The 26,124-nt window shown below is 45.3% G+C and overlaps 1 protein-coding gene across 2 annotated transcripts; it reads right to left on the minus strand.

Annotated features, from left to right (window-relative positions):
- On the minus strand, window positions 1–24,930 carry LOC135904117 (uncharacterized). Of its 2 annotated transcripts, none has more exons than XM_065434735.1 (3): window positions 24,840–24,930; window positions 3,613–3,888; window positions 1–2,743 (listed from the first exon to the last, which is right to left on the minus strand). In XM_065434735.1, the coding sequence occupies exons 2-3, from the start codon at window positions 3,879–3,881 to the stop codon at window positions 1,495–1,497; spliced, it is 1,518 nt and encodes a 505-aa protein (XP_065290807.1). In that variant the 5' UTR covers window positions 3,882–3,888; window positions 24,840–24,930; the 3' UTR covers window positions 1–1,494. The 2 variants fall into 2 exon arrangements, with proteins under 2 accessions (XP_065290807.1, XP_070392263.1); XM_070536162.1 differs by lacking the exon at window positions 24,840–24,930 and adding an exon at window positions 24,726–24,815.
- Window positions 24,931–26,124: the final 1,194 nt, after the last annotated feature.

The raw sequence follows: 26,124 nt of genomic DNA on the forward strand, positions 1-26,124 counted from the left end.
GGAGCTTGGGCCATAAAAAAACAAAAACAAAAACGTATACGTCTGCACCTGTCATTGCACACTTATGCACCGCGCATATACTCGTCTAATGATTGTGACCTGACTACCAAGATATTGCGCAAGAATTTGTGCTGAACGATGTGTGGCCTGGATCTGAAAGGGCAGGATCAAACACGAAGGGGGCAAGCATACGGGCTCTACCAACTGAACTTCACCTCTTATTTGTCCCTCATATATCCAAGACAAGAACAGACAATGTGGTAAGGGAGGGAAAAAAGTAAGAGACGAAGGCCTGACCCCTTTGTTTTCGGTGTTTTCTGCTTCCACTTACAACGCACGCCCATCCCGTTTATTGTTTCTGCGATCTATTACGCTTTAAAGTGTTTTGCGCTGACTGGACTGGTATGAAACGTTCTGGTAAATATACAAGAGCTCCCTACATATGACAACGGGTACTGCTAGATATTTCCAAGGTATAGCGGAAGAGTAGCTTCTGGTTAGCTGCCCTACGCTAGGGGAAAATGGTGAAAGAACGAAAAGAATGAGAAAGAAAGAAAGCAAATGCATGAAAAAAAAAGAAAAGGAGAAAGTGGGGAACGCCCGGAAGTATCGAAGTTTAATAGGCCTCTCGAACGTAATAAGTGGTTCAACAGCGACTTGACTGGCTTCGGGTGTGGCGACCGCATAGGCCGACATTCTGTTGTCCGTTTCCGGCGAAGACAACACTCTTCATATTTTTTGGATGAGCAGATTGGACCTAATACCGGGTAACATTTAAATACATGTTTTTTTTGTTCGAATAGTTCGTGATATTTCAGGAGGGCGTCTGTTACGCAGGTTGATACGCTGACTTACGCACCCTATTTTGGAGATAACAAAAGGAAATGGGAAAACTTTTCTAAAGCATGTGTGGTTCGATCAACAATGTAAACCCATGGTTTCTTGGAGCGTTTATATTAAAGATGTACTTGCAGGAGAGCCTAAATTACTGCGTTCAAGTGTCAAAGCAGCGCACACAACACTCACATAAAGAAAAAAGACACAGCACCCATAAGAAAAACAAAATATGCGTCGGGCCAGCTGCAATACAAATAACAGTGTACACGAAAACAGTCCTGAAAGTTCTATTGAGAAAACGTACGGGTATAACTTACGCGCCATAAAATATAATGGTTTATAAAATAACAAAGGAGCTGCCGCTCGCGGCTTTGGTTCATTCAGACGTACTACGAGACTTCAAAGTCGCAATACTTGCAACCTGTGACTTAACACCATGCATTCGTCGGCGCGTATCTGACCCGTCAGTAATTGCGTACGGTCCCTGCAAGTCACAAACCAACCCCGCACTCTTCCATCGACTCACTCTGAGCTCTTTATCAAAGAAGACATTCCAAACAGTAAATTCTTTCGAACTGCACCTGGACACATCGTGGCTGCTTGGCGGTAGCATTATTCTTTACTCATTTCACTCCTTCCATAGTCTTTTGGTAGGCATTAATTTTTCTTATTTGATCTCGGGCTTCCCGAAGACAAAGTTGTAGTTGCAGGAGGGTCTGGCGCTTGCAGCTCGGTTGGAGTCTTCGAAGTCGTCGAAGTCACCGACGCCAACGTAGAAGGACTTCCTTGCTTCTCATTTCCTTGATATTTCGGAGACCCCAGCGATGGCTCAGTTGTGGTCGTCGACGAGGTCTCTGCGTAATTGTCACCGCCCTGAGACGCCGCGTCGTACCTAGCCGCAGCAGAAGACTGGCTCGATGCCTTCTCGCTCGCGGCTTTGTACGCCGAAGCAACGTACTGAGCCCAGTCGAAAGGGTCGGTGGATTCGTACTGTTTTGTCGCGCTATTTTTGTCTTCCCCTTTCTTGCCGTAGGAATGCGTAGGATACGCTTTGTCGTAGGAATGCGTAGGGTCCGCTTTATCGTTAGAGTGCGTAGGATAGGCTCTGTCATACGAGTGTGTAGGATATGATTTGTCGTAGGAAAGCGTGGGATATGACTTGTCATAATAATGCGTTGGATACACTTTGTCGTACGAATGCGTAGGATAGGCTTTGTTGTAGGAATGCGTCGGGTACGGCATCCAGCCGTAGCCCCTGTGTGGAGACGTGGTGTAGTCGGCTGCTGCTTTACTCAATGACGATGCCTCCACGGAGGGCCACTTTGAGGACTCTGTCTGAGGGTAAGACGTTGGTTGTCGACTCCACGTGGGATCTAGGGACTTTATGTGATGGTCCTTCATGAATTGTCTCAAGGCGGCCATGTTAGCAGGGTAGTCGGCCTCATCCAGGTATCTCGGTCCGTAAGGATAACGAGTAGATTTGGACAGCGCTTTGGTAGCATAACTATCGTAGTCGATGGTCGCGTAGGACTTGCTCGCGTAAGGAGAAGAAGCGGAGGAAGTGTAGTACTTGTTGGGAGTCTCAGCCGAGTAGTAGGTCGTGCTTCTGTAAGGGTTATAGCTGGGACGCTTGGTCGCCACGCGCTCCGAATATGTCGGCAAGCTCTGAGTCGATGACGCCTTGGAAGACTTGTCGGCACTGGCCGAAGCTAAGGCTTCGGCGGCCGCACTGAAGTCTATGACGTCGACACCACTCGCGTGCTCTTGGGTCAGCTTTGCTGGTGGCTCTGCGGGTGCGTCGAACAGGGCGTGCAGGTGGGAGAGATCGGTGATTTCGGTGACGCCTGGAGACTTGGGAATGGGCGTGTCCCATACGTTCGTCGGTGGGTAGTGGTAATGGTGAATGCTGTAATGTAACGAAGAAAAAAGAAAGGAAATCTGTTCATAGCGTTTTCACTGTTAGGCGTAATGAATCCCGGCACACTTTCAGTAGCCCCTATTGGCATTGACTTTGACTTTCTTGACAATATTTTTGTGGGGATATGTATTACGCTAGTCAGGTAAACCTAAAACATTTCTGCAAATAAAGAGCAATTTAAACCTCAGACAAATTGTACTTCTTGCTAAATGTTAAACCTCTGTCGGTGATATTTTGGGGACGTTTTTGCAGAACTCTTCCTCTTAACTATTCTAACACTGAAGAGGCACATTTAACAATAATTCTCAATGATCGCTACGTCTCCTGGTGTCATGACTTCAAAATAAAAATAAAAATAAATGGTGAGGCATTACGACGTCTTTATCTGTAGTATGTTTTTCTATCATGCGGTTATATATGTACTGTAATCTTTAAATTATAATTATGTAAAAAGTGTTACAACTGCGGTACCTTTTAATCGGGCCGTTAGCACCCGGTAATTTGTCACCAGCTTCGCACGCACTCGATAATCGGATCCCTGTATACTTGCTCTTAGGATAAATTATCAGCACACGTGGTGTCATTCGCGTACTATGTGCTGCCTAACTTTGCGGTGTGTGTTCAACATTTTCTGTAAGGTAGTGGCGTCTACAGGGCAGTGCGTACTTGTTCACTGACACCTTACCGTTAGAAATGTCAGCTCGCTATTTAGCGCAGCCTTATTGCGCATATTGATCTGAATTTTTGGTTTTACAATTTGGACATTTCAGCACGTTTAACAAACTTACTTCCCGTCATGGTTTCGGTGAACCTTGTGGCAATAAATAAATTTTATGCTCATGGTCTCCAGCACTTACGGCAAAGCTACTGGGAGCATTGGTGGGGCTGGCGGCGGTGGTGGCGGCGGCAAGTGGTGGTGGTGATAGTGCGGCGGTGGCCTCGGAGGTGGGTGGTGGTGGTGACCCGTGGGTACGGGAATAGGTACGGCAATCACTCGAGGCCCGCTAAGTAATCGCGCCATGAGAATCTTCTTCAGCGTGGCCCAGCCGTGTACGTTTCCCGCCACTAAGGCGAGAATCAGCAAGGACAGCACCAGGTGCTGTCGGCCACTCCTCGCTCGAAGCATCCCGTAACTGCGAAAGCAAGAGAACGAAGCTCCATCACTTACCTCGCTTACCAATTTTCTCCTCACCGATGCGGAGCCAGGAATAGCAGGCCGTGTTTTGTGTCCCTGTGGATTAGTGCGCACACGTATAGGAACATAGAGATGTGCACATAGCAAGCTCTTATTGCGTGCAAAGGCAACAGAATAAAAGAGCGAAATCAAGCGCGGATGCTAGCTTCCGTCGACACAGCATCTACGAACACTAGCCTAACGCCTACTAATTTTCCCAAATTATATGAACACTTCATTCTTTATTTCATGAGCAAGGAAAGATGAGGATGACTGAAATGAAGGCCGCTTTGCAAGGGCGGCCGATGTGCTTTGCCTACCCCTGACTGTGAGATTCGTACTTTTGCGCCCACTCTGGTCTGCACTGAATTAGTAATGAGGAATATGAAAGCATGCAGCGCAGCGTGTCGATTGAATAATCCAACGGATTCACTGATCAACCGTCAATGTTGTGAGGGTGTTATGTCTCGACTGAAGTGCTCGCTGGTTTCTCGGATATCCTAGTGAATTCATTGATATGGAGAACGGATTCGCATCACTGTGCTGAGATCTTGGTAATGAAAAGTGCTGGGTGTAAAATAGGTTCGGTCTTCGTCCGAGGCTTTACTGGTCCACATTCGCACTGCTTTGCGATGTTTTACTTTGTGCATTAAGGATAATCAAGTAGGAAAGGCCACAGTGAGAGGGACATTCATTGCTAAGACGCCCGGGAAAAGGCAATCAACACGAATGCCTAATTACACACTAAATATTTGCTTACATTAGGCATAAATGCCGTTCGGAATTCAGCGAGCCAATTCATTGCTTTAAGAACCACGTAATATCTCTTTCTTTCCGGTGCCGCTTTCTGAACTAAGATTTATTGTCATTATTCTGAAGCATTAAATACCACCCCTATTTTAACGGACAAAGACGTAAAAGGTGTCCATAATGTGAGCAATAGAAAAATTATGTGCAGTATACTGTAGCGCTACATATATACTATATCTCAGCGTGCTCGATATATTTTATTCATGCGAGGTCAACATTTCAATTAATTAGTGAAATAATTTACTGTTATTGATGAACGACTGAAATGAAACATGTCATTCATGCAGCAGAAAAGTTCAACAATGCACATACAAATCGTAGCTCCTTAGCACTGGTACTAGAAATTTTCCACTGTGCAATAACGGTTTCCAAATATTGGAAAACCTTATTACCATTGTGCTGATTAACTCTCAAGCTTATAGACTGTTGCATAAGGCCAATACTTCTATAGATTCCTATGGAAAATAATTTTAAAAATAGTTTTATACATAGCGATAATCTTATTCAGTAGGGAAAGGGACATGCTGACGAAAGTCGACACGAACGAAGAGAAGGTCGACGTACTGCACATGGTATATACATTTATATGCACTGAAATTGGGGGGAGGGGGGGGGGGGGCATTAAAGATGTTGCAATGTTGCAGAATTGCATAATACGTTTGCACATTATTTACATTGTTTTCTTCGTTTAATTCTCGCACCTTACAGTTTTTTCGGACCTTCCATTATGTTACTATGTGAAGTTTTTCCTTTACATTTTTTTACGCACCCTTGCGTCGACGTTCTGTCTTCTTTCGCGCCGACAAAAGGCCAGGTGCGCTGATCACGGAAATAGTGCAGTCTATTATGCAAGGCTGCCAATTTCCTATTATATTGGCGCTAATTATGCCGCACCATTATTTTACCTACTTTGCGACAAGTACCGCTTCTTGTCTTGTTGAGAGCTACATTTTGATATCTTTTGCGGCTCGCTGCGACGCTTCAGACGCAAAAGGGTCGTTTCTTAACCAAAGGTCAGATTAATTCCCGGATCCTACGTACGTCAAATCCGTGTGAAGTCGCCAAAGAAGATCTCGGAAAGTACTGAGTAGAGTGTTTGAAGGGGATAAGCGCATTCAATCTTATTCTTTTAGCCGACTTTGGCCGATCCGATGCCTCGTTTTTCGGTAACTCCGTGAGAATTTAATCAGTGATAATTGTCATGTGCACTTATTTCAGTCTAGCTAAGTGACCGGACTACGTGTTTACTTTAGTGCACATATATGACTGGACTTCGTGTTGCTGTGTTTCTTAGTTGACTTTCAGTTTTAGTCTGGCATTAGTATACTTACGTGACTGTACTTTGTGTTTTCGTGATTTGGAGTTGTCCTTCAGTTATCGTGCGGCATTAGTGCACTTATGCTACCGGAATTTGTGTTGTTATGGTTTCAGTATTTTTGTTGGGATTTATTTTCTTTTATCCTTATGTGAAAAGGTGTAGCAGGCGCCAATTAAAGGCGACATCTCCTAAATACTATATATTAATAAAAAAAAGACATTGTCTTCAAAACAAGCCACATCGTCCTCAGACTCCTTCTACATTTAACTTCCAAATTGCCTTTAATCTTTTTTCAAGTGATCTCACAAGTTATAACGTGAGGTATTCATCCTGTATATCAAGTCAGATGCGTGCCGAACTGTGTGGCAGTGCAATAAAACTTTTGTTTGGGTCAGTTGGTTCATAACTGAAAAGCTTGGCCAGTAGGACTTCTTTTGCGCCCGTCCTGTGTACTTCTGTCTTTCTTGGCCCATCTTTCTTGCGCTACTCGTCAATGTTTTCATGCATGGAAGTGGTTTAGTCACATTACCCCGTCAGCTTTCAAGGAAAATTTGCGATGATTTGATCTGCACCAATGCGTCGTCGCAACTGATGAAACGCAGCACTGAGGTGCGTTTAGAATACCGCGAGTTGAACATAAAATTCAGCATGCAGCATCAACATGCCAGCGTACCACGCAATGTACCAGCGGCACTTCTATATTTACGCGGTCACGTCGGAAACCAGCCATGGAATTCGGATAAATCTTGTAGTATTCAAGGTACCATTCAATGTAGTTGATCTCGTTTCTTATGTCCAGCACGAAAGGTCCCGTAAACGTTTATCTGCAGCTTTATTCTTAGATGTGAAAGGGGCATACGATAACGTATTACATGAGGCAATTCTCGACGCTCTTGTGACGGTTGGCCTAGGTGGTCGAGTATTTTTGTGGATCGCAAGTTACCTTTCTGCAAGATCATTCTATGTGTTAACCGACGATGGCCCAACTACGCGACGCTATACCAGCAGGGGCGTTCCTCAAGGCGGTGCTCTTAGCCCGACGCTATTCAACCTCGCTCTTATTGGGCTTGCTGAACACTTGCCAACTACCACCAAAATTTCATTATACGCAGATGACATCTGTGTCTGGACTTCGGCAGTCACACGTCCTCAGGTACGTGCACGGCTTCAAAGAGCGGCTACTTTGACAGCGAGCTACTTGTGTGAACAAGGTCTGAGCATATCGCCAGAAAAATGCGCCCTAGTAGCATTTACGCGCAGACCAATGACGCCTTATGTCATCTCAATCAATGGGCGGACCATTTCCTATGTCAGAACCCACAGATTTCTTGGCGTAATTATCGACCGAGACCTCAGTTGGAGCCCACATGTGGCCTACATGAAACGGCGCCTGACAGCAACCTCCCAGTTGTTTAAATACTTGACAGGAAAGACGTGGGGGATGTCAGTAGACGCAATGCTGAGACTCTACAGAGCTCTCTTCCTCGGTTTCTTAAGATACAGTCTACCTGTACTGACCAACACCTGCAAGACAAATATTCGTGTTCTGCAGGCAGCACAAGCTCAAGCACTCAGAGTTTGTCTTGGTTTGCCCAGATGCACGTCAACTGAGGCAACTATTGCGATTGCTCGGGACCATCCAATGCAAACTCACATCACGGTGGAAGCCCTGAGAACGCATATAAGACATTTTGCACGTGCCCCCTATCACCACCTTGCAACACTACCTTCAGACAGGCACCAAGCATCATTCTCGAAAACTATCGCCAAGTACAACGACAAACTTCCCTCGGGCTTCACCGCTCCATCTAAGCCACCGATACCCCCTTGGTGCCTTGTCAGCCCCACAGTCCATCTCAGCGTACCAGGAATTGGGAAAAAGTCTGAGCTGTCGTCGCCTGTGCTCAAACAACTGTCTCTGCTTCTACTGCACGAGAGGCACGCGGAGAGTGCACATATTTATACAGATGGTTCCACAAACATCCAGTGTTCGTCCGGTGCTGTGGTCGTCCCAGCAAGAGGTATTACCATCAGCTTTAGGACTGACCATCCAACGACATCTACATCTGCGGAACTAGCTGCTCTTCGCGCTGCTCTTAGTTTCGTCAATCGCGAACCACCTCGACAATGGTCAATTTTCAGTGACTCAAAGGCAGCCCTCCAATCTGTGCTATCAGCTCTGCGTCGCGGGCCATTCGAACAGCTCGTGCTCGATATTAGATGCCTGCTTCATACATCACATGAGAAAGGACATCACGTGACGTTTCAGTGGCTGCCAAGTCACTGCGGCGTCATAGGAAATGAAGACGCTGATAAAGCCGCTCGGACAGCTCTTGAAGACACACAGGAAGAGGCCATACCACATTCGCGGTCCGACACAGCCAGCAGACTTCAAGTGCTTGCACGGGAGATCACGCTCTCTCTATGGTGCACACCAAGCAGCCAGACCAACCGCAGCAATCATCAACACGACCTGCCCTCATTGATGCGTCTCTGTATGCCAACTGGACTCCGCCGAAGTGAGGCCACCCTGCTTTATCGCTTATGGCTAGGGGTGGCCTTCACGAAATCCTACTCGTTTCGCATTGGAATGGCCGATAACGCTCTCTGCAATGTCTGTCTTTGCGAGGAGACGCTGGAACACATTCTGTGCGACTGTCCTGAATATAATGTTCAGAGACAGTCCATGGCATCTGTTCTAGCGCACCTGGACAATAGACCATTGTCAGTTACAACCATTCTCACACATCGCCGACAGAAGACATCGCAGCTGAAGGCGACGAAGGGACTACTTCGGTTTTTGAAGGATACGGGCTTGGACAAGCGGCTGTGACAGTGATATCGCGTACTGCGCAAGAGTGACGGACTGTAACTGACGATGTGTTCGCTGTGTTATGTGCTCTCTCTCTCTCTCTCTCCTCCCATCTTTCATCTCCCCCATCCCGCTCCCATGTGTAGGGTAGCCAACCGGTTAAGCGAAACTGGTTAACCTCCCTGCCTTCCTTCTCCACTTTTTCCTTCCTTCCTTCTATATTTACGCTAAGAAAAGCGCTCTTTGTAGCAGGGAGCATGGGAAGCCTGCTACTTTCCCCACGTACAGTCGCGTGCAATGTGAGCTGCAACACGCTGCCCACGTTCAAAATGACACCATGACCGTACGGCGGCGCCAGCATACGAATAACTGGAGGACTAAACACTCTTACAAGTACTGGTATTTATTACACCAAGTTTTCGTATATGTAGGCGCCACCGTTCAGTCTTGAGGCCCTTTTCAGCACGCGCGCCACGTTGCGGCTCATATTGCACGCAACTGTACATGCAGATGCCGGCTTCAGCATTTTACATGGGTATCTAAAGAAATGCTTTTGGGACGCAGCTCTGAGGCGCCCATTCCTGGGGCGTGCGTCGGCGTAACCGGTCGAACGGGCACAGCGAAAGATGAAAGCGAACGCGCAGCGCCGCTGGGGAGGAGGGAGCAGAACGCCCCACAAAAAACCGTCACGCTATGTTCGTTTACTTTCCGTATAACAGAGACTCTGAATGTCGGCCGGGCAGCAAAATTATTAAGTGGCATGTTTTCTAAATGATAATGTGGGGCAATGCTGTCTCATAATTGTTCGACATGAATACATGGTGTCCAAAGGAATTGCGAATGATTTTCTGAAAAGGATTCGGATATGTTGCTATGCCTTACGACTGTGTGCTGGCCATAGTACTTTTCATAACTGAAACATGTTTTGTTCGGTCAGTTATATATTGGTTGCATTATTCAAGACGAATAAAAGTGACATTGATTTTGAAAGCTCTTTGGCAGTGTCATTTATTTCCATCTTATTCGCTAACCATACTAAGGAAGCTACTGGAGCAATAGCCGTCGATAACACGCTAATTGAGTTCACATCAAGACATAAGCTACTCCTAATTGATAAAGGACACGCTCGCGTTTCAACTGAGGCGAGTCGCAAGCGTGCCTCAGCCTCAAAAGAAAGACAACTGATGTCGTAGCGGCCGTAATGCCGGACGCTAAAGAAATTCAAACATTCGCGCATCTGACACGTCACTGGCATTTCCATTTGTGACGTCACTTTCTTTTCGCTTGCTGTTAGTTGTCCTCAAAATACGTAGATGGAGACGGTTACAACAGGACCAATTTTGTCCCCATGTGGGCTTCTATGGAAGCTTCGCTACCAGTTTACATATACCTTGACAGGCCAATGACGCGCCAGATGCATGCATGCGTCATTCAAGGTAAATGTACCTGGTAGCGAAGCTTCCATAGGAGCCAGTGGCGTAGCCAGAAATTTTGTTCGGGGGGGGCTACGCCAATGGCCCAATATATATATATATATATATATATATATATATATATATATATATATATATATATATATATATATATATATATATGTGTGTGTGTGTGTGTGTGTGTGTGTGTGTGTGTGTGTGTGTGTGTGTGTGTGTGTGTGTGTGTGTGTGTGTGTGTGTGTGTGTGTGTGTGTGTGTGTGTGTGTGTGTGTGTGTGTGTGTAGCTGCACGTTGCAGCTCAGCTTCCTCCTTAAGAGGAAGCTTTAGCTCGGGTGCTCCTATTTAAGTACATGTAGAAGGCGAATTCCTTTTTCCCTACAACCACTTCACCAAATTTGAGGAAGTTTGTTGCATTTAAAAGAATTTGTTTAATTCTAGTGACTACTGGCTTCGAATTTTTCATTTAGGTGGTCAATTATTTATTAAAAATTGGCCAAAATTGAAAATTTTCTGACAACGAAACTATCAAGTTTAAAACTCCGTGACTCAACAATGAAAAATGATATCACAATTCTGTGAATTGCATCTAATAGTAAATCTACAGCGGACAAAATAGATATGTTACACATGAATCTCAAAAAAATTTAGTACTGTGGAAATACGGCTTTTGCAGAATCCTTGTACACAACGTAACCAATTCACGTAAGATACAAATTGACACAGCAAACTTGTCCGCTTCGAATGTTATAATAAATGCCGTTTACAGAACCACAATATCTGTTCTTTATGCATAGCTATTAGTTTGTAAACGTCGTGCTTCTATTTTTTCAAACTTTCGAATTTTCCAAAATATTTTAAACAAAATTCAGGCCCTCAATCGAAGTTCTGTTTCCAACAGACACTAGGATTTAACTTTCTCTCTCAAATGCAACCAATTTCAATAAAAGCGATTAGCAGGATTATCTCGGAAAAGCGTTTCTGCGTTTTACATGTATTTGAATAGGCCGTGTCGGATTGGGCCCGAGCTAAAGCTTCCTCTTAAACAATTTATCGAGGGATCAAATACATGAAAAATAACTGCATTGTCATTGCCAAAGATACTGCAAACGAATTCTTGAAAGCTACGCACTGTAAATACAAGTAAAATATGGATTTTTTCATAAAATATTATACTCGTATGTGCCAAAAAGTGTGCCCAACATAACTGACGTCAATGCTTCCATGTTTTTTGTCTATTTACTAAGTCAAGAAAATATCACACGAGCTTTAGAACTATATCAGTTCGAAACCAGGAAAGCAGTGCATGCCGCTGATATGAAAAATAAAAGGCAATGAACTGAACAAGTTGAGGACAAATATGTTAATGAAACTTTGTCATTCAAGAACCGTGCTTACATTCTTGTATATATGCAATGGCCAGTGAAAAATCTCAATGACGCTGTCGTTTGTTCCAATGTATTACGCAGGAGTAGCTCTCCCTTGTCGTGTATCGTGAGTAATTGCACCGAAGTTATAGTCGCGACAGATTGCACGTATAAAAAGCAGGAGTTCTGCAAGATATATGAGGGCAAGTCAAATGAATGAGCCAACAACGGGGTACTTTATTTAAAAGTAGTCTTCATGAGAATTTAGACATTTGTCCTATTGACTAACGAGTTGCGTGATTCGCGTCTTATAAGACTCCTTGGGTTGCTGCTTCAAAAAGTCTGTATCTAGTTCCCTTGAGCTGTTTTTTCGGTTGCCCCAAAATGTAGAAGTCGCAAGGTGACAGGTCTGAGCTGTATGGCGGATGTTGCAGCGTTTCCCACTTGAACTTTTCCAGTTTTGTATTAACCACATAAGCGACGTGGGGACAGTCATTGTCGTGGAACAAGATGACCCCATTCGTCAATTTTCCACGTTGTTCGTTCTTGATTGCGACACCCTGCCGTTCTGGCGTTTCACAATATCGGAAACAATTGATAGCCTCTCAAGATTTAGCAAATTCTATCAGTAATGGACCCTGTCGATCGAAAAAAAAAAGTCAACAACACCTTTCCAGCGGAAATGATGGCCTTTACGTTCTTTGGGCGTGGTAAATTCGAATGTCTCCACTGTAAGCTTTGCCGTCGTGTTTCAGGCTCGTAGTAGTGGCACCAAGGTTCGTACCCGATCACAGTTGCAAACAAGAAGTCATCATACTCATTGTGATACCCGATCAGATGAGTCAAGGCAGCGCGAAACTTCTCCGTCTTCTCGCGATGGATAAAAATCTTGGGGATCCATTGTGCACCAAAGAGCCGATAACCGAGAAGCTCATGAATTATGGCGTGAACCGAACCATGACTGATGTTCAGACGGTCTGCCAGTTCATCGATGCTTATCCTCCGTTCTTGTTTCAGCAGCTCATGAACCTTTGAAATTGTGTGGGGGGTGATTGTACGATGGTTTTGGCCCGGTCTTGGAATGTCTTTGCAACGTCCTTTGAACCGTTTTCTCCAACGCTTCACAGTGTTCAATGAAATGCAGTGTTCCACGTACACCGCCGTCACATGGTGATTAATTTTGTTTTGGAAACACCTTCAGCTGTCAAAAACTTCGCGACACCGAGCTGTTCAACTTTTGAAGTGTCCATTATGTGACGCAACCATATTCAACGCAGTGTATGAGAGCATTAAAGAACATTCATCTTCACACCTGCGTGTCACTTTTGTAAATGAGACATGCCGTTCTCCTGCGCGCATGCCTCGCAGATAATGAACCGAACCATTATTGCGTGGTTAGGGTAGGCTCACTTTCATTTGACTCGCCCTCGTACATTAGAAATGCAAAGATACAATGGGATATGTAAATGCGAAAATACGGCTTGATAAAGGACAGAAAAGTTTCACTGGAAACAAAGTTCACTGCATGTATACACAAAACCTCGCAACAAGATATTTAAGTATGCGTATAAGTCTCCAATGAGTCTATGTATGTAAGAAGAAGTAACTGTATATAATGCGTCAAACAAGGCAAATAAACATGTTGCACAATCATAGATTCACAGAATCCTAGATTCCGCCCCCATTCCGTCCACTCCCCCCGATGTATTGCACGCGACGGAAGGCGGCGCGCTTGCTCCCCGCTTTTCTCCTTTGCGCACTTTTCTCCTTTGCGCAAGCGGGGAGTGCGCTCAAAAGCGCACTCCCCGCTTTTCTCCTTTGGCGGTCGTAACTCACTACATTTGACTGAACAGATTAAGAAGCGATGAAGCTACCCACGTCACCAAATTCAGACAAACTTTGACAAGCAAGAAAGCACAAACTGTGAGGGGGGCGTATTTCGACAGGTGATACGAGTGCGCCTTTCTGCCCATTTCAAGACGTGCGTTGCATTGCGAGTGATAGTGGCGTCAACGCCCCCTGTAGCGATGGGCGCTTAAAAGAAATGCATTTATTAATAATAATAAAATTAAACTTGTATTTTCTTAACTTGTCAAGAATGTATAAAATTGTCTAGGAATTTTATTTTCGTTGAATTAATCTAACTGTGTCTAGTTTGAATTAAAAAACGCGTTTTTCTTTCCCAATGTTTGTTCCCTCCAAACATAGTCGCGCTTCAATCACTGCTCCCATAACCCCCCATGCTGATGTCGGTGACCATCTGTACTGAACCCCTTTTCGCCCGAAGCTTCGCAACCTATTTGGATCGACCTTGCGTCATTCGTCAGACACGCCGCTGAAACGAGCGAGGCTGGCTGCGCATGTGAGCGTTGGCTTGTTCGTCGACCCGTTCTTTCTTTATTTTAAAGGGGGGGGGGGGTGGATTTAGGCTGGTTTGTTGGGCTCCCGGCGTATTTTCGCGTTCCTTCTGTACTTAGACACGGCGCCACTGCAGTATTGTACTACGGCAAGGTGAGAAAGTTTGTTTGACAGTCGGCGACGCCTTTCAAGCAATTAAGCTTACGACACGGAGCCTTATAGACTTGCGACGCAGTTAGCGAAAAACAGCTCAGCCGTCCAGGCACAGTTAACTTGTGTTAATGATTCGTACTGGGAGATGTTTGCGGCGCTTTCTGTGAATCCTACACTATTCTAAATAACTTCGTTAGTTTTTGGGCCCTCTCTTCGCGCTTGGTGTTAACGCAGTTAGCGAAAAGCAATTTGGCCCTGTGACGCAGTTAGTTTCGCGTGTACAGAACCTTAATGGGACAAGTTCGTGATGCTTTCTCTGACCCAAAGCATTGATGTAATTTCGTTACTTCTCGAGAGACTTTAGGCACGCTCGCCGCGACTCGCGTTGTGACCCAGTGAGCGAAAAGCAGCTCTGCCATGTGACGCACTTTCGCGTCTACTGATTCTTACTGGGAAAGGTTTGTGACGCTTTCTGTGACTCCGAGCGTTATTGTAATTCATTACTCTTTGGGGTACTTTTGAGGCACGCTCTCCGCGCCTGGCATTGTGGCGCAGTTAGCGAAAAACAGCTCGGTCCTGTTGCGCAGTCTTTTCGCGCGTACTGAATCTTACTGTGACAAGTTCGTGACGCTTTCTCTGACCCCAAGCGTTATTGTAATTTCGTAACATTTCGGGAATATTTTGAGGCACGCTCGCGGCGCCTGTCATGACGCAGCGAAAACCAGTTCGGCCGGGGTGACAAGGTTAGTCTGGCGTATACTGTATCCTAGTGGGACAAGTTTGTGACGCTTTTTATGGCCCCGCAACAATATATACCGTCTTTCGGTACTCGCGCTCGTCGAAAGCGCGACAAGTGATAACAGCTGAGTGTGTTGCTTGCGCCGGCAGAACGCGAGCAAGATCACACCAAGGAGCTCAAACACCAGAAACTTGCAACTCGAAAATTCTGTCTTCGGAATGACTGAAAACAGGCTTTGCACCCACGTATTTGTCTTCGGTGCGAGTAGAAGGAATCCTGCGAGCGTCTAGCATGGTCTGGTTTAGAGCCGGTGTTGTGGCCTCTGTATATACGTAGTGCACTATCGGTTTGGTTGAAGCCACGTTTTATTTTGGATACGCGCAGTCACCCGTGCATTTGTGCTCTTAAATTGCAGGAAGTAAAGCTCGGGAACAGGGAAATGGAAGTGTGTTTTCACGATATATTATGCACAATATTGTTTGTGATGAGCCGGATATATTCTATGCCGTGTATGTAAAGCGAATTGCTTTTGTTTGCAGTGCCGCCTATTCACCCCTTTTGCGTGTTTCGCCTCCGCACGCATTATTCCTATAAGGTGTTAACACGAAAATGACACACGCTTGTAATTTACTTGTTTAAGCTAACGTCGTGCACTGGAGCTTCGTACGGGAACTACTACTGCTTACCTCGTGCCACAATGTTGGATGAATGCGGCATAAACCCGGAACGAGCATTTATATAGAGCAAAATAAACATTTCCTCATTTCACAAGGCGTTTTGAGTCTACTTTCTGAAATTGCATGGGGAACATATATGATGGAGGTTTGTAAAGATCGTTCGCAGTCATTTTTAGCTAATGAAACGATTTCGCACGAAGACCGTGCACTGTTAAGCAGTAGAAGCAAGAAAATGTCGCGCCGACCAGCGCATCTTGCGCAACGCGTGTCAGCTAGCGTTCGAAACGCACTCGCCCAAAACCGAAATGTGGTTCAGGCATTAATGCCGATACTTGGAGCGCTAAAGTCAATTCGGCTTTCTTTCTGAACAATGAGCGACACAACCGGTGGAAATGCTTAGTCTGCTGCTAAACGAGCTGCCCGAGCAGAGGCTCAGCGCCACCGCCGAGAGCACCTTGTGCTTCAGAATCAAATTATTTGCATTAATATATCGAGGATTCAAAACACCTAAGCAGCTGCGCTCGAAATTCGTATTAGGGAGTACCGTAATCGTCAGTGAAATTTTTTTCACGTTTGCAATAATCAAACTGACTTTGCAGCTTCCCAGCCTCTCTTCATCCATCGTTGTGGCTTAGTGTTTGCGCTGGTTAGTGGTTGCGCTGCTAAGCACGAGGTCGCGGGATCGGATCCCGGCCACGGCGACCCCATTCCGACGGGGGCGAAATGCAAAAACGCCCGCATACCGTGCATTGGATGCATGTTAAAAACCCAGGTGGTCCAAAGTGATCCGAAGTCTCCCACTATATATACGGCGTGCATGACCTTCGAATGGTGGATTTCCAAGCACAAAAAAAAAAACTTTCTTTTCGCGGGAAAATGTCCAGTTACCTTTGTTTCACAACACATTTCGTAATTACACACCTGAAAAATGAACTTCTTAGCCGACTTATGTGCCATGTAGTACTAACCACAATAAAGTTGACGTCCATTTTTGTCCCTTTAATTCGTCGTCTGATTTCTTTATTCCGAATAAAACCAAAGAATGGAATCATCCACCTCTGTCGCCAGCGTTCTTAATTGATCCAAATTTAAGTCTGCCATTGAAGATTATTCCATGAACTAAATACTTAGGTACTTCTTTCAAGCTCCGCTCTTAGGCGCCTGTTCCTGCGGCGAGCGTCGGCTTCGAAGGCGTAACGGAGGGAACGAGCACAGCGAAAGATGAGAGGGAACGCGGAGCGAGAGATGAAAGGACGCGAACAGCGGATACGAATGAGACAGCCCGTTCAGTGACGTGCGCTTTGGTAACTGCATAGAGTTTCTCACTACATTACCTAAACGGAAATCTGGCGCTGCTGCGCTGTGGTACGCATGGGAATGCCGGTATATTGTGGATTCGGATTGGCATCGTTCTCGTAGAGACAGGACACCTTGAAGACGCGCTTGGCAAGTACCGTTCCGTCTGTCACAATAATTCATTTTCTACTAGAATAGCACGGGAAAAGCTGCTTTAGCTTTATTACTACGCGAAAACATGTTTTGTTTAGCTATGAGAACTTGTTATGTGTACGACTACATGTTACGTAAAAGGTATCAGCGGGCCGCTAAAGTTGGAGAACAGACGACAAGGTTCGCGCTCGCTTTGAAACAGTTGGTCGTCTGTTCTTGCTTTTCTTCGCTTGGTCATGCATCGTGGGTGAGTAAAAACGTAATATGCGTGAATAGAAACATTTTATGAAGATTTTACTTTGAGAACGCGTTATTTGCGTAGCCATATCCACGTTTTAGACGAAGCCTCTTACAACACCAGCCAACACGAGCCTCGCAGACACATATACCGTCATTCCCATGACGGCACGGTGCCCCCTTAAGAAACTCCCATAGACGGTGGCGCCTGATTACCCTCTAGGTGTTATAGTGAGAAACTCTATGGGTAACTGGTGTCATGCGAACCCGCCCGATCGCTCAATGCGTACTCGTATGTAGACTCAGCCGAACCCTCTCGCGTCAGCTCTCACGCGTGCTTGTTTGGTTTGCTTCGTTTGGTCTCGCTTGAGCTTGTTTCGATTATCATGGTTTGGGATTGTTTTTTATGATGATGAATCTAAACCTAGACGCCCTGATCGGAAGGTTCTTGGAGACAGGGCGCCATATCCGCTTCCGTGTGACAAGGCGGGCCCTGAATACAAGGATGCGATGACGCTTAGTACCTCATTCTCCTAGACTTTTAAACGTGGTGACGCCGCAACATTACAAAGCACACCAACATGATTGCCATCATACAATTAAAGACGCCGTCATCTTCATAAGACATGACTCGCGTTAAGAACGAAGGACCAAGAACCTAAACACCGCGTTACTTACCTACTCTGAACTATCGGTATGCATCTCACGTAACATGGCTTTCGTTCTCTATAGAAATAAAACTGCTGCAGCTTCTTGTTCTCCCAGGGCAGGGGAGACCCTTGTATGGGTTTCATTAGAGGCCTTCACAGAGGCAGTAAACGAGGTGTATCGACCCAGCTAACCCAACAGCTTACTATTCTACAGGAAACAAAGGTTTAGCAATTTCTACTTAGCTTCTTATCAATCCCCAATATTCACATTTGCCTGCGCACGCCACCCCTAACGTTTTAATATTTTCATTAACTATAAGCTCGGTGAATAATCTGGGGCCAAATTCACAAAGCTTTTCATCCGTAAGTGCTGTTTTTCACTGGCTGATCGCCTTCGCTAATATGTCCTGTATCCCTATTGGCTGACACGAACATCTTTAGCGCAAGAACTTTGTGTGAATACGGAACCTGGTTCTTTGATGACACCGTGAAAACACGGACGTAACGTTTTCGGGTGCGTCTATATTCGCACTAGCAGATTCGTTGTAAAGAATGCCTTCACTCAGTGAGCGAACGCTCACCGCGATTACAGCGTCCCAACGAATGACATGGTTACAGGTGTACCGAGATTCGTTTCTCTTTCTTTGCCAGTAACTTTCACGTGGTATCCCAGCATGCTGTCGCTGGCGGGAGGGCGCCACATAATGTTCCCAAGACATAATCATTACACCCTGTCCACATCAGCAACCGCAGCATGAAATTATTGCACCCTAAATATTGCAGTAAAATTTATTCCAGTCTAATCAAGAGACGTCAACATGTGAACAACAACAAGATGTCATGAACGAAGTCGATTTACACGACAGCAGAAGCCACGATGCCATGCAGGACAGTGTTGCTTACCTTTCTGCTTCCGACGGATCAGCAAAATTGTAAGAGTGGTTGGCGAGCTGCTCCAAGCAGTCGACACCCCATGCGGACCCTTCTGGACCACATTTATCTCGCGTGTCTGGATGCGAACTAGGCATCTGCTATTTCTTCCTCCATTTTTAACCTACTGACCCGAACTTGAGTTCTTACGGCAACTCAACAAGGAACACTAGCGTGCGTACGCACTATATACGCTCACGTCAACACCGAAAGGCAGAATGCTGCCGGCTCCTTTGTAGAGCCGAATGAGCGGACCGTCCATTTGGTTTCGTAGTGCCATCGTTCTAGTGCGTTAGCATTAGGAGTGTCAAACTAAAAAAGACTGAATGAAGTGTGGGAAGCTGGTTGTTAGAGGTAGAGAGGAGATGGGAGAGCTTGTAAGAGCGTGTACTAATTATATATATATATATATATAAACGAGAAGAACGGGTGTTAACCGAGGGGTCCGGTATTTATTAAGCTAATCATATGAAGCCAACAAACATTGACACCGAGGACAACATAGGGAAAATTACTTGTACTTACTAAATGAATTAAATAAATTACAAATAATGGAAATGAAAGTGGATGAAAGAACAGCTTGCCGCAGGTGGGGAACAATCCCACGTCTTGGCATTACGCGTGCGATGCTCTACCAATCCGCTTTCAGCTCCATTAATTTATTTGTTTAATTCATTTAGTAAGTGGAAGTAATTTTTCCTATGTTGTCCTTGGTGTAAATGTTTGTTGGCTTCTTATGATATATTAGTACAACTGACAGTAGTGGTCTGCTCTGGACCGCCGTCAGTCGCCCTTCGATCCTCGGAAAGGGGCAAGACATGTGTCGAGTGAACGTCTGAACAACACTTTGCAATGTTGTTAACCCGGCTTAAATCATGGATCCGGGATTTCAAACAAGTGTGACGTAAAGTCTGACAGATTTCTCTAGCATTCACCGCTAAGTCGCCACTGAATTTTCGCAGCCCAATCCAGCGCGGGTAACTCGCTTCAGTTAAAACCTTCTAACCTTCCAACCGCACGGACCGCGCAAGCGTCGCTGCCAAGACAGTGGCGGGGATGAGGGAGACCACAACGGCATGGCCCTCACCCCCCTTCTCCCACCTCAATCAGCCTTATTATTTCATTCCGTAGAAGCACACATATTTGGGCGGGATGATCTATGATTGAACATGAAAACGACGCAATGCGCAGGACTTGAATGACCGTATACGTGAACACTCAATAACACCTGTAAGCAAGCAAGAGATAGCCACCTGCCCCGGCCTTGCACTGAACGTGGCTATGAACCACTGTTTAAACAGTGATCCACTGTATTAAATGACCATAACGAACAGTATTTCATTAATTAATTAATTTATTTATTGGGCTCAATACTAAAAAAAGAAACTGGGCCTACCAGAGATGCTGTATAGTGAGGAGCTTAGGTGTAAATTATGACCAGCTGGGATTCTTTAAAGGGAAGCTGAAAGGTTTTCCAGAAAAAATGAGTGAACATCTGTACATAATGGTTTTCAACCCTCCGAATTCGAATATCGTATCGAAATTGAGCGAAAGAAAGCGCAAATATATTTTATTTCGACGAAAAGTGCAGCAGCGGACACGCCCAGCTCGCGCGTCTCGTTTCCGCCTGTGATTGGTCGGTGCGCCTCGTGACGTCAACTCTAGTAACCGACCGCTGCCGCTACACATGAAGCGCGATGCCAGGTAGTTTGGTGCTGTTTTTCTGAGACGGTAATGGACAATTTAGAGAGACTGCGTTTTTTCTGAGGAGTTCGGGGTTACTCCCTACATGTACGAGCCGATTGCGAAGAGCCGGCCTCTCGAAGAAGCAAACGATGCTGGTGCGAGCAGTGCTTTCGACGCGAACGAAAGCAAAGTCTTAGGATCTCCTCGTGTTGTAAATGCTCTTTGGTCAGTATGTTTTTTGCAAAGCGATCTAGGGATCTCGTCGATCTTTCGCCAATCTAGTGAGCTCGTTTCCGGTCAAACAACTGTAGTGTTGTGTTCCTGCATGCCTCCTCGTGGAACGTAAGCGGGGATGCGATCGTCGGCATTTGCGCGCTGTCCAATGCTGTCGGCAATCTACAAAGACAGTTTAAACACGTGAAAAGCTTCCCGGTTCATGCAGTACGTGTAGTGACCTTCATTTGTTGACTTACACTCACGTTGACTACCACTCACGTGGATTACCACTCACGTTGACTACCACGCACGTTGACTACCACTCTACATACACGCAGACGCACCAACAAAGGAATGCAGGGTCGATCGAAGCAGATTACGATGGCACGCACGCAGAAACAAGCGCTGTCAGGCACGGTCGCGGACGCTGCGAAGGAGCAAAGCAGTGGAGTTGACGTCACAACACCGCGGTTTCCGGTATCCGCTCCGCTCGCTCACTCAACGGGGGGCGGAGCTACAGCGCAATTTCAACCGACGATTACGTCGCTCCTAATTGAAAAAAAAAACCAAATTTTACCTACATGGTTTATAAGGCTCCCGCATCCGTATATGAGCGTCTTATTGAATTCGACAGACTCTCCAGCTTCCCTTTAACGCGCACGCACCTAAATGCAATCTGCACGAGCATTCTTGCAATTTGCCCCATCGAAATGTGGCCGCCCCGGCTGGCAATCTCACCAGCGAGCTTGCGCTTAATGACAGAACGCCATGACCACTGAGTCACCTCCGCAAGTAATGAACGTGAATATTTGATATCGTAAGGCTTCAAGGATCAATAAGTGTAGCGACGCATGCGTCAATTTTTCATATATTTTATTGCCTCCAAAGGAAATATCGTTCCTGTGTAAATCATATCATCCCAGTCGTCCACGCCCCACGTGTGCTGTCGCTTCCTTATTTTTTTCATCTATTTATTTTTCTTAAGTGGAACTGCCTTCAAGAATAAAACTTCTTCACGTTTTGTTTATTGCGACGTTTTTCTGTTTCTTGGCCTGGCTCCCTTACCCGCTGCATTATTCGTATATTATGGGACTGAACATAGTCCTTTTCTGTTTAAAGAATCTTTACGTGTTACCTTTTTATTTATGCAAAAAATGAGGATTCACTTCGTCTGTTCAATTTCTATGTTGTGACTTCTTAAACGGCAGTACATTATTTTATGTGCATACTAGTGAGAAGGGCTCCCTTGTCGCTATTCATTCCAGTACAGCGAACAGATTTGTATTGGAAGGGGTGTGGTGAGTTTTTGTTATATGGGGGCTGTACGTGATTGTTTTTAGTGTTAATTTATGCTTATCATGTATTAATGCTTATTATTGCACCGCCATTCCAACATGCATTGAAAACGCGATTTTATCCAACCAGCTGTGGCTATGTTTCGCAAAGTTTTGTTTCTCTATTAAGGATGGGAAAGGTGAGCCCATACTGATAGACGAATACCGTATTTACACGATTCTACCGCGCCACCGATTGTAACGCGTAGTTATATTGCTGCCAAAATATCCATAAAAATAACTTGATGTCGATTCTACCGCGCACATAGAGTAAGGAAACCGGAGTCGACGCGTACCATGTTGAAACAATATTATGGAACATATAAACGCACACAGACACGCACACAGCTGAATCTTAGCGGCTAGTGGCTATCGGAGTCCAGAGACTCCTCCTGTTCACTGTCTACCGACCACAGAAAGTTATCTTCAGTTACATTTAATGCATTAGAAATGCTACACTTCTGGAGGCTCACGCAATCCATCGTCAGCGGCAGGTCGATCCATGCGCCATGGACCCACCTTACGATGTGGCCGAGCGTCTCTGTTTTCATACGGCTCATTCGGTGGCAGTGTGGCTAGCTACCTGGCATTGAGCTTTTCCTTTTTCTTCTTCTTCTATTTAGTAAGGTTCGGTTTAACTTTGGTTGTGAGTTGAATTAGTTACGATTGTAACGCAGATGCAAATTTGAACGCGCCTTTTATTTTAAAAGAAGTGCACGTCATGGCCGTGCAAATGCCCTACTACTACAGACCTCATTTTCCCGACACCTTTAGTCAGGCAGCCTATTTGGTAGGGCATTTGGTGACAAGGACGTACAACCTTGTTATTTAAGTGGATGTTGTGCTCCATTATCTTGACCTCTTCAAGCCATCCTCTTCTTCTTAAAAAAACTTGTAAGCTTATGGACGTGTGCCCTAGTTAGCCTCTAGGTTTAAAATAATTGTGCATTTATATTAGTCAGTTCACACAAAACATGGTAGTTCACTGGCCATCATTCGACTATGTGTCAATGATGTGTCAATGTGCTGGACAGGTGCAATTTGTTTTAATGTTGCCATAACATACATACATACATACATACATACATACATACATACATACATACATACATACATACATACATACATACATACATACATACATACATACATACATACATACATACATACATACATACATACATACATACATACATACATACATACATACATACATACATACATACATACATACATACATACATACATACATACATACATACATACATACATACATCGCAGACTCGCTAGTTGTGGGGCATAGGTTGGTTAAGGGGTAAAATCGTGTTTTTTTTCGCATGATTGCTATTGTGTTACCTAAAAGATGAGGGTGCATTTCGTAAACTCAGTATGAGATCCCCTAAAGCACCGTGGCAACATTTCTAAGTTGTCGCAGTAGAATACGTTACCCTCAGGAAAAACAATGAGCTTTCGTTTTCTCTCCAAAAACAGTGATTTCGCGTTTCTCTTCTAATTAATTCCTTTTTCCAAGATACAATCACAAGTTAGGCTCTTGGAAACGAGGAAACCCACCCACTGGAGAGTTGTCCCCACATCTCGAGAAAGTGGTTTGTCGCGACCTTCCAAGCGTGAAGAAAATCACTGGAGCATTGGACGGCAGTTCCCCGGCCGATGCCTGTCAAGATTACGTCGCAGCCGCTTGTCTGCTCGCGGCAAGGAGCAAATTTATCCCCGAACCGTTTCAAGAAGGGAGTGCGAGTTTTCGGTCAGTGCTCCGTAAGCGCAACTGTTTGGCAAGAGTTATTCGATTTGTCGTGTTTACTACAAAGCTTTCACCGCAAAAACTGATATTGGAAGTGGCTAGCGGAATCGACAGTCGAGAGCGATCAGTCAGCAGTGACATATCTCTCGAAACGTCCACTGCTTTCATCGCTGCTGTAGGCTCATAGCTTACAAACTGATATATTTTCAGACTTCTAAAGAATAATGCGGGTGCCGTTTTGCAAAAACCTGTCTCTTCAATGGTCCCGCCTGGCATGAATAATTCGAAATGTCCCTAAGCACCCGTTTGTTCCATTTAGAATGATTGGAGCAGGCATCTCCTCGCTCGTCCGGTCTACAGGCATGGTGGAAAACTTTTATTTAATTCTCATTGAAAGCTGTGCCTTCGTTTAAACCGTAGAGTCCTTGTTATTGCTACGAGTCATGTAAGCTGGAATATTAGCGTTGGCTAACTTAAGTCCAATATCGAGTAGATAAAACTTAGGGAATTAGATTTCTTTTTGGGGCCAAATAAATTTGAAAAGTGTCGTTTCACAATCCCTATACGCTCGTTCAAATAATGCTGCAACAGTAGCACACAAAGAGAAATATTTAGAGGGCAAAGCTTCTAAAACGATTAGACATTATCTGTCTTTAATGTAAACCCACCTGATGATTGTATATTTCACAGCTACGCTGTCGTCTTCCACTCCTCCGTATCTGTAACTTGCAATTAATATTCCAACTGCCGTAGGCCAGGTTTCGCTTCTGTCAATTAGGAATGCATTCTTGAACTATCACCAATCTACGCTATTGGTATCCCAGTCTTGCACAATACGTAAACGAAAACATTAGGTAAAAAACGTCACCTTCACTTCCTTCGGGGATCGCACTCGTACCGACGCTTTTTCAGGTAAGCGGGGAAGCTGCTGACATAACATGCAAACACGACGTCGAGGTAGCATCGCTTCACACCAACCCACCTGGCGCGTCCTCGAAAGGTATCCTCCGGAGCGGGACGATGTCAGCACGTCGTCGCCAGTCTTGAGTGCGCGCCGAAGACCACACCGCGAGCCAAATATGAAAATAGGAACTAAACACGGCACACTTGAAGAACATGGCTTTTAAAACCTCTCGGCTGGGAGGAGGATCGAGGAGGAGAGGAGGCCTTGGCCACACGACCGAGACGCAGTTCCTTCTCGCGACCTGGCAAGGAAGAAGAGCAGCGCACCTAGCCCACATACGCCAAATGCCTCGAGAAGGGGAGGCAGCGAACAGCCTCGCCCGTTACGAGACTCCTAGGCTCAGAACTGTTCGCTCTTTCTCCTTCAACCTTGCTCTGAGCGTTGTTCCAAGAGCTCTCCTTCTCCGAGATCCGTAACAATGTGTTATATTCCTGTACGGCTGAGCGGTCATGGCCTTGCGAAGTTCAGTGGGAGGTCGGAGGTTTGATTGCCGGCTGCGGTGGTCACGTTCATAAACGAGCCGCGTCAGAAGCATCTATGTGCCAAAAATTGAGTGCCTGCTTGAAATTGAGTGAGATAAATTGAAACGTCCGGATACGGCAGCCCTAACAGCTCGTATCAATCAATCAATCAATCAATCAATCAATCAATCAATCAATCAATCAATCAATCAATCAATCAATCAATCAATCAATCAATCTTGCTAGAGGGCTATTGTGTCCCGTTGTTATTTGTGCGCCCCCTCCCCCCCCACCCCTATTCTATCTGAGCTTTTATTTTCATATCTTTCAGTCTAGTCCTTGACTAAAGGGTGCAAGTAAGACAGTCATGCATTTCTTTGCCCCCTCACCTGCACTTTCTGGTTTTATCGTCACAGGTCACTACTACCTTTTCTCTCTCACACACCCCTTTCTCCTAGAATAGATAAGCCAGCTTGAGTAGGTAAAGACAGGCTAAGAAATTTGCCTTCCGCTGTATGCAAGTTTTGTCCATTCGTTCTTTTGCAACTGTGTTGCAGTGCCAGATGGTATTAACAGATTGTAGGTTCTGTTGGTCTAAATGCAACAAATGTCGCTGTGAATGGCGCATCTCTGATTCTGGCTAGAGATGTAAGGGCCAGGAAAAAACCCGGGAAGATTGAGAAAAAAAACACGGAACTTTTTCTTTCACTGCCTGGAAAGTGAAAAAAAAAGATCATTCGATTCCCACTTGCAGTTATAGCGCATGTCATTCTCCGCTATGCATCATACTGTTGTAGAAGCGACGACCACGGCAAGAAAACGGCGACACAGGTTTCAAATAT

This window comes from Dermacentor albipictus, chromosome 1, assembly GCF_038994185.2.
Source record: "Dermacentor albipictus isolate Rhodes 1998 colony chromosome 1, USDA_Dalb.pri_finalv2, whole genome shotgun sequence".
In the NCBI taxonomy this organism is placed as follows: Eukaryota; Metazoa; Arthropoda; class Arachnida; order Ixodida; family Ixodidae; genus Dermacentor; species Dermacentor albipictus.

Coding starts and splice junctions, on each gene's coding strand:
- LOC135904117 (XM_065434735.1), bottom strand. CDS start 3,881: ATGCTTCGAGCGAGGAGTGGCCGACAGCACCTGGTGCTGTCCTTGCTG. Junction 2,744..3,612: donor ATGCTCCCAGTAGCTTTGCC/GTAAGTGCTGGA, acceptor GTTACATTACAG/CATTCACCATTACCACTACC.